General features: G+C 42.4%; 1 protein-coding gene across 1 annotated transcript; it reads left to right on the top strand.

Annotated features, from left to right (window-relative positions):
• The first annotated feature begins 1,351 nt into the window (after positions 1-1,351).
• LOC121864883 (cell surface glycoprotein 1-like) lies at positions 1,352-5,833 on the top strand. The gene is made up of 2 exons (XM_042364048.1): positions 1,352-1,405; positions 4,976-5,833. Exons 1-2 carry the CDS (start codon positions 1,352-1,354, stop codon positions 5,831-5,833), a joined length of 912 nt encoding a protein of 303 aa, XP_042219982.1.
• The last annotated feature ends 3,313 nt before the right edge of the window (positions 5,834-9,146 follow it).

Raw genomic sequence — 9,146 nt, forward strand, 5'->3', positions numbered from 1 at the left:
TTTCAAATCAATTTTAAAATCTCATAAATTCAAAACCAAAGTACCACAAAAATAGTTAAAATTTTGGGTATAATATTTGCTTTCAAGACTGAGCTAAAATCAAGTAAAAAAAAAAAATACAAATATTCCACCGAGTAAGACATTTCTCAAACGTGATGATGTTCCATGGTGTTGATACGAGATGTGGGGAAAATGTCAGGGGGCTGATTTTCATCTTTTAGAACAGTGAGAGGGAAAGTATTATGCCTTGTCCTATGTATCGCTTCATCAACGGGAAGGGAAGAAGGGGGAATGGGGGGGGAATACTGACGAGAATACCTGTTCAAACTATGCCATACTGTACACTGCATCACGATCTCCGGTTGTGCAATACTGAGTGACGGGAGTGATGGCAATATTGTCGTGTTGTGTGTGTTGGGTCATTATTTACATGCTTGGATTTGTTACTTACTCATACTAACTCATATTACTCATACTTACTCATACTTACACATACTCATACACTTACTCATAGACATCCTCAGACACTCATAGACTTCCTCAGACACTCACAGACTTCCTCAGACACTCACAGACTTCCTCAGACACTCACAGACTTCCTCAGACACTCATACACTTACTCATACTTATGCTAATATCGCGGCTGAAGGAGATCCTCAACTGGATTCCAAGAGATAGGAAGAGATCAAATACCTGGCCATTATCCAGGTAAGAATATGTAATTACGGGATTTGGGGGAGCGCTGCATGTAGATGGGTGGAGAGATGGAGAGATAGATAGATGGATAGATGGATAGATAGATAGATGAATATATAGATGGATAGGTAGATAGATAGATGGAAAGGTAGATAGATAGATGGATAGATAGATATATGAATAGATAGATGGAGATAGATAGGTAGATAGATGGATAGAGTAACAGATGGAACACCCAGTAATCTCCCATGCTAGGATCCAGGAACACCCAGTAATCTCCATGCTAGGATCCAGGAACACCCAGTAATCTCCATGCTAGGATCCAGGAACACCCAGTAATCTCCATGCTAGGATCCAGGAACACCCAGTAATCTCCATGCTAGGATCCAGGAACACCCAGTAATCTCCATGCTGGGATCCAGGAACACCCAGTAATCTCCATGCTAGGATCCAGGAACACCCAGTAATCTCCCATGCTAGGATCCAGGAACACCCAGTAATCTCCCATGCTAGGATACAGGAACTCCCAGTAATCCCCCATGCTAGGATCCAGGAACACCCAGTAATCTCCATGCTAGGATACAGGAACTCCCAGTAATCCCCATCCTACAGTGCTCAGTGGAGGGGAAGAATACCTGATAAATCCACCTAAGTTATGGGCTCACTGACCAAGTTACGAGAGAAACTAATTGTACATAACTACTTGCCGGTGAGTTAATAAGGAACCAACAATATCCAAATTGATGGCCATTAAACCTGTACTCAAAATTCATGCATCCTCGCTCACTCATTAAAGATTCGACTCGTTAAGAACCACCCTATTTTGTCCTTATACGGGGAGGGTAATTTTTTTTTGTAGACTGGAGTGCTTGTGCTGGTTTATTAATTGAGGTTTGCAATGCGACGAGCTCCGCCTGTGCAATGGGTGCAAGGTCAGAGATGTGATAACCTATGCAGCGTTTGACCGAAGCTTCATTCACTATATGCGAAATTTTCAACTATATGTTTCAGTAATTATCGTTCACTTGTTCACAGTTCCACGCTGGGTGAACACACTAGATATATCGGGAAGGACAACACGACTGAACTGGTAATGAGCTCTGTTACTGACGAGTGCTTGGGGGTCGGAAGTTGAGGGGTGTATTGTGAAGCCCGGAGCGTGATGGGAGACTGGGGAAGGAAACTTATCTGTCTGGAAGGAGAGGGTTTAAGAGACCCGTCTTGTCAAGCTGTAAACACCAAGAGGCTTCACCTCACACATATTCGTATGAAAACGAATCAAAATTATAACTGACAATTTCTAGCATCTGTCTTGATCCTTTTGAAGCTGCAGTTGTTCCTGATAAAGTCATTAACATTTATGACGAATAGGACTGGACGTAACACGGAATACTATTTATCTCAAGTGGCCAATCAGTTCAGAATTCATTTACATTATTTGTGTCATTCAAGGAACATGAAATCTATCTGGAACTTTAAATTAATTAAGCCATATTTGTTACGTTTATTAAGCAGGCATCGGTGTGAATCTTTATTAAGTGAGTTCATTAAGTCCATTTGTGTCTTATTTAATGTTCTTCACAGCTGACGATCTTTGTCCTCGTGTTAAATTGATGGGATCTTACTGTTTGCCACTGATTAATTACCTGTTGTCTTCAGGTAGTCAGGGATATCAACCCCTTCCCCCAACCCGCGATGGGAAAAAGGACAACAAAATATACGCCAATGAAATATAAATAAGTTTAACTAAAAAAAAATCATAAAAATTCCTAAGAAACTGACAGAGACAAGAGGTAATATTGCAGTAAACACCAACCACAGAATTCCGGAAATTCTCGACGCTCAATCGATAGAACTATTTTTTTCTATGTTTATTTTCTTGTATTACACTTCCATCACAAATCGATAATAAGGAAGTTATTGAATTTTAAAAATAATAAGATCACAGCACCTGTTGCCCCTAGGCCAGCCACTAGGGGGGTTAGGTAAGGTTTAGTTTGGTTATATTGTATAAGTTACCAAGCACAGAGTACCGGGAATTCAGAACACGTAATCGATAGAACAATTATGTCCACTATTTTTTTCTGTTGCATAATGTGTTCTTCTAATGTTATCTTGTTGCGATTATGGACAATTTTGGAATTCGCTTCTACCACAAATCACTCGTTTTGGCTCTCCCCCACCCACCCAGAACCGTCCCTCCCCCATTATTGTTAAAGGAAGGGAAGGGGGGAGTGATTTCCGATAAAAACGAATATCAGCTTTGAAACAATCGCATTAAAAACCATCAGAAAAAAAAATTATCGGATTCTCTTGTTGCTGTAATCTGCAATTTTACCACCGAAGATGATGACCGTCTCCCTAACAATTACCCTCATTTCCTTTGTACTTTTGTTGGCCAAGACGAGATTATAGCTCAAATACCTCCTGGTCCCTCACCCCCCTTCTCTTCATCTCCTCCCTCTCACATTATCATTTCCTTCATCTTACAAACTGTCTAATAAATGGATCTATATTGTGATGATAATGTCAACAAAGATGTCTGTACTTACCACTGCCAACAGAGTAGATCAGGACAGCACCAACAACAGTGTAGCAGCACCAACAACAGTGTAGTAGCATCAACAACAGTGTAGCAGCATCAACAACAGTGTAGCAGCATCAACAACAGTGTAGGAGCACCAACAACAACAGTGGAAGCAAGTACTGGGCATGTAATGGCACCACAATGTATCTGTACCTGTGCCAGTGTTGGTCAAGTCTGCCGTCACAACAACTCTGGCAGATTGCTCCAAGAGTTCACAAACACTCACTCCAAAAAAGTTTGCCTTGACAGTTGAGTGAAGGCTTCACACTGGTCAGCAACACACTGACCAAATCATAAATTCAGCAACAAACACAGAGAGGAAAGCTAAAGGACTCATATCAACCATCTATGATGTAGTTTGGGAGCTAAACCACAGATGGCGGTATAATGATACAAGGGTCGAGACAGCTTCGGTTTACAAAGGCAAGGGAAGGTTACCGGACCTTTGTAGCCGACTGTACAGTCTCACCCTAAAGTTCGTTAACTCTCCCAGCCAGCTATTGCTGCACTGCCTGCTTCAGATGTATGAACTTGAGTCTGTTACTTCGAACCTTTAGATTCATTCGTATCGGTTTCATGTTCTGGTTGGTACCGAGACAGTTTCAAACATCTGAAGCAAGCAGTGCAGCAATAGCTGGCTGGGAGAGTTAACGAACTTTCGGGTGAGACTGTACCTGACCTGATACTGCCAGCCTAGGAATTTAATCTAAACTCCAGACAGCTCAACACTGTTGCTAGAGTGATGTTTTAGGATAAAGTTCTTGTTCCAGAAGTACCAGGTTAGATTCAAATAGCTTCCCGCTTTTTATGATGCAGCTGATACTTCCCTCATTTACTATCAGAGCAGAGGTTCGAATCCTCCAGGGGACAGTATTGACATTTGTGTTTCAAACTTACATTATAATGACTTTGTTTGTTTATGAGTATTTATATCATTCACTGTAGTATCTGACAGGTCTGGTTATGTCTCTGTGTGTTGGGTAAGGAATGTGAGAATCCGGTGTTAACTGATGTAATTCATATGAGAGAGAGAGAGAGAAGATAGAAAAAAGAGACATGGGAAATAGAAGCAGGGGCAAACAGAAGAGAGAGAGAGAGAGAGAGAGAGAGAGAGAGAGAGAGAGAGAGAGAGAGAGAGAGAGAGAGAGAGAGAGAGAGAGAGAGAGAGAGAGAGAGAGTAACAAACACAGAGAAAACAAGAGATAGAGAAAGAGAGACAGAAACATCTGCCCATGATATAAATAACCCTTGGTCCATGATATGTTAAAACCGCTGTGTAAAGATTAGACCATAGGATAGTTTTATACCGTAACTATTGATCTGGACGATGAGTTACGTACCCGTGAAGATAATTTGATGCTATAAAGGTTATTAAAGGTTCATGCATAACGTAGATGAACGCGATAAATAACCTTAGTGGGCATCTATTAAATTCTTGCTGGTCCTGTGGCAAGGTGGAGTAAGTGGGTGGGGTGTGTGGGTGAGGTGAGGATGGCTGGCTGGCTGTGAAGGAGGAAGGGGGTAGGAGGATGAGATGGTTGAAGTGGATGATATGGGTGATCGTCATACAAACACAGTGAAGGGAAAAAACAAGCAAACATACACATACAAACAAACACCAACATTTAAACTCACACAAACACACACACACACACACACGCATGTGCATAAACACAAGATCGACATCAACAGGAACAAGAGCCAGCACCAACAGGCCAGCCAACAGGAACAAGAGCCAGCACCAACAGGCCAGCCAACAGGAACAAGAGCCAGCACCAACAGGCCAGCCAACAGGAACAAGAGCCAGCACCAACAGGCCAGCCAACAGGATCAAGAGCCAGCACCAACAGGCCAGCCAACAGGAACAGAGCCAGCACCAACAGGCCAGCCAGCAGAGACAAGAGCCAGCACCAACAGGCCAGCCAACAGGAACAGAGCCAGCACCAACAGGCCAGCCAGCAGGAACAGAGCCAGCACCAACAGGCCCAGCCAACAGGATCAGAGCCAGCACCCAACAGGCCAGCCAGCAGAACTGAGCCAGCACCAACAGGCCAGCCAGCAGGAACAAGAGCCAGCACCAACAGGCTAGCCAACAGGAACAAGAGCCAGCGCAACAGGCAGCCAACAGGGAACAAGAGCCAGCACCAACAGGCCAGCCAACAGGAACAAGAGCCAGCACCAACAGGACAGCCAACAGAGACAGAAACCCTTTCTTTAGGCCAGCCAGCAGGAACAGAGCCAGCACCAACAGGACAGCCAGCAGGATCTCAAGAGCCAGCACCAACAGGCCAGCCAACAGGAACAAGAGCCAGCACCAGGCCAGCCAGCTTAGGAACAAGAGCCAGCACCAACAGGCCAGCCAACAGGAACAAGAGCCAGCACCAACAGGCCAGCCAACAGGAACAAGAGCCAGCACCAACAGGCCAGCCAACAGGATCAAGAGCCAGCACCAACAGGCTAGCCAACAGGAACAAGAGCCAGCACCAACAGGCCAGCCAACAGGAACAAGTCACACCTGTTTTTCGGCTTTTCCTAAAATGGAGCAACTGAGGTACATCCATCTTTAAGAATTATGAGCAAGAATTTTACCTGATCGTCATCAACTTTCTTTACGAGCTTATGAAAAGTTTCTTCCTTTTTAAGACTCGAGAGAATACTGGATGAAGTCATGAGCTCTTCTTCTTTCTTCTTCTTCTTCTTCTTCTTCTTCTTCTTCTTCTTCTTCTTCTTCTTCTTCCAACACTTCCTCTCAATTAACTCACCAACACTCCCTCCCTGTCATGTAACTCCTCCAACACTCTTATGTAACTCCTCCAACACTCCTTTGTAACTCCTCCATTACTCCCTCTCTTGTAACTCTCCAACACTCCAACACTCCCTCCCTCTCATGTAACTCTCCAACTCTTCAACACTCCAACACTCCCTCCCTCTCTTGCTTGGCTCTCAACTTGCCTCCAACACTCCCTCCTCTCTTGGCAACTCTCCAACACTCCAACCTCCCTCCCTCTCTCTTGTAACTCCTCAACACTCCAACCTCCCTCCCTCTCTGTAACTCTCAACCTCCAACACTCTCTCTTGTAACTCTCCAACACTCCAACACTCCCTCCCTCTCATGTAACTCTCCAACTCTTCAACACTCCAACACTCCCTCCCTCTCTTGTAACTCTCCAACACTCCAACACTCCCTCCCTCTCATGTAACTCTCCAACACTCCAACACTCCCTCCCTCTCTTGTAACTCTCCAACACTCCAACACTCCAACACTCCCTCTCATATAGTGACTCGTTTAATTTTATCCTCAACCAATTTCCTGAACAAACTTTAAGCAAACTATTAACTCATTCAACCAAATAATTTCTCAATTTTAACCATGTAATCTCTCACCTTCACCCAAATAATTTCTTACCTGTAACCAAAGTAATTTCTCGCTCTTAATCACCCAGTTTCTCATGTCTAACCCCACCCCCACCCTCTCCCCACCCCCCCCCCCCCCCCCCCCCCCCCCACCCCACCCAAAAAAAAAATCTCTCACTTTAACCACGAAATATATCATCTTTAAAAGGGAATTTTTCTCAACATTAACCAAATAATTTCTCATTTTTGACCAATCAGTTTCTCACCTACAAGGAAATTATCTCTCACTCTCAATCAGATTCTCAGTTTAAGCCAAACAATTTTTCAGTTTAACTAAGAAATATCTCCCTTTCAATCGTGTTTTTTCTCACCTTTAAGCAAGCAAGGAATTTCTCTTCTCTGATCAAAACATTTTATTAATGTCTAGCAAGTCATTTCTCACCTGTTAATTAGTAAAAAAAATATTCACACCTTGATCTAAATTTTTTCCCATCTACAAATACAAATTTCTTACCATTAATCAAACAATTTTCACCTTTTGCCGAATCATTTCTTAATCACAGACTCAAGTTCATTCTCACTAGTTACTCAACACCAAACTCACAGAACAGAACTTATCTTCTCTAAACTATTTGCTACTATTTCCTGTTCCTGATTCGTAATCCAGGGTGAGGCAGGGAGGGGTCACTAAGCCCTGAAAATTTTCAAAAATATACGAAGGGTGAAGGGGGGGACGGGAGGGAGGAGGGGGAGGGAGTTTCACAGAGGCTGGAACAGTGCAACAATCCTGAATGAAAAATGGAAAGGGGAAGCCCGTTCGCATAGTCAGAAACTTTGCAACAGTGCACGAATGAAAAACGGGATGGGTGAAGGGAAAGGACCAGGGAGTCAGAAACTTTGCAACAATACACGAATGAAAAAGGGGAAGGAAGGAGGGTATAGGAAGGAGTGGCTGAGACTCGCCTTTTGGTTTGAGTTGAGGTCGTGACGTCCACTCACGCCGCTGAAAGTTGATAGGTGATCTTAGCAGTGACGGGAGGTGACCCCACTCGGCCCCAGTCTGTCTTGGCCACCACCATCCCGACAATTCTTAAAGCTTTCAAGAAAACTTTCCTTTATTTACTTATTAAATACATTTTATTCCCGCCATTATCCAACGAGTTTCTTTACCTTCCATAACCAATTATATTTTATTGGTCATGTCCCCTCTAGTTACTTAATTATTTACTTATGGTCTTCTTCACTTTATTGTTAGATATTATTTTCACTCTGTAATCCAGGTTTATTTACCTTTTAATATATGTCTCATCCCTCTAATTTCCTCCTCGACTCCATCTTGTCTTGGCTGTCTTCAACCCGACGAGCCTAAAAGTTTCTTAAGACAAGTTTCCTCCATTTATTATCTGAACGTATTTTATTCATTTTATTATCCGGATTTATCATACCTTCTATAGTATACTTTATTTCTAATCTATTCTCCTTTGACTTCCTAGAAATATCGAAAATATCCGAAGGAATTTTCTTTTCATAGTCAGTCATATTTTTCTTAATTTCTCTCTCATGAGGTTTTGGTTATCTTGTGACTCTTCAATCCTGATTTTATTTTTAAGTTCTTCAGGCGACTTTTCCTCAAACAATTTCTAAAGATTTTGAGGTCGTATTTTCCTTTTACTTCCCCATCATTACCAGTTGTCCGTGTGTGTGTGTGTGTGTGTGTGTGTGTGTGTGTGTGTGTGTGTGTGTGTGTCCCTTTATCGTCACCAATCCAACAAATCTTAACATCTTGAGAGAGGAATCCGGTATTTACTTTCTAATTGCGTCTTATCACGTTTGTATTGTGAAGAAACTGTAAGAATAACATCTACTTAAATTCCTTTTCAGAAGCCACATAATTAAAGATTTTTTTTTAACAACATTAGTAACACACACTCCAAAAAAAGTGTCTTTTAGGGAGGGGTCCGATGGATTTCAAAATGAACACTACGACTCCTGTTGTCTCGGTAGGATTGTCAAAATTCTTCGCCCGTTGTGTCATATTATCTAACTGTCTAACGCAAAACCGTAAAGATACTTTTTTGGAGCGTGTGTAGCGTACGTTAATTTTACGATCAGGTTAAAACAAGATAACATAAGGAGCATTTTCAACAGGAACTGCGGCAAGCCGACGTCATTTTCCAAAGTAATATATGAAGGAGGTCCCTGAAGACACTCACCAAGGGAGGGAAATGGTTTTATGTATCAATGGCGCTCACTGTAGAGACTAAAGAGGTGACATCAACTAATGGGAATCAGATTAGAAAAGCTGAACGAAGAATCAACAACTTGGGCCAGAGACATATTGCAACAGTGAATCATAACATATACAGAAATAACATCCCGGTTTATCTGAAGAGGATAACAAATTGACCAGTGAGTCGTAATACAATGTAAACTTACTGTGTCTGTGGAACTTGGCGACGGATTGCAAAATTAACATTGTAACTGGAAACTGCTCAAATAAACATAGGAA

The sequence above is a fragment of the Homarus americanus genome, unplaced genomic scaffold, assembly GCF_018991925.1.
Source record: "Homarus americanus isolate GMGI-L3 unplaced genomic scaffold, GMGI_Hamer_2.0 scaffold38488, whole genome shotgun sequence".
NCBI classification, from domain to species: domain Eukaryota; kingdom Metazoa; phylum Arthropoda; class Malacostraca; order Decapoda; family Nephropidae; genus Homarus; species Homarus americanus.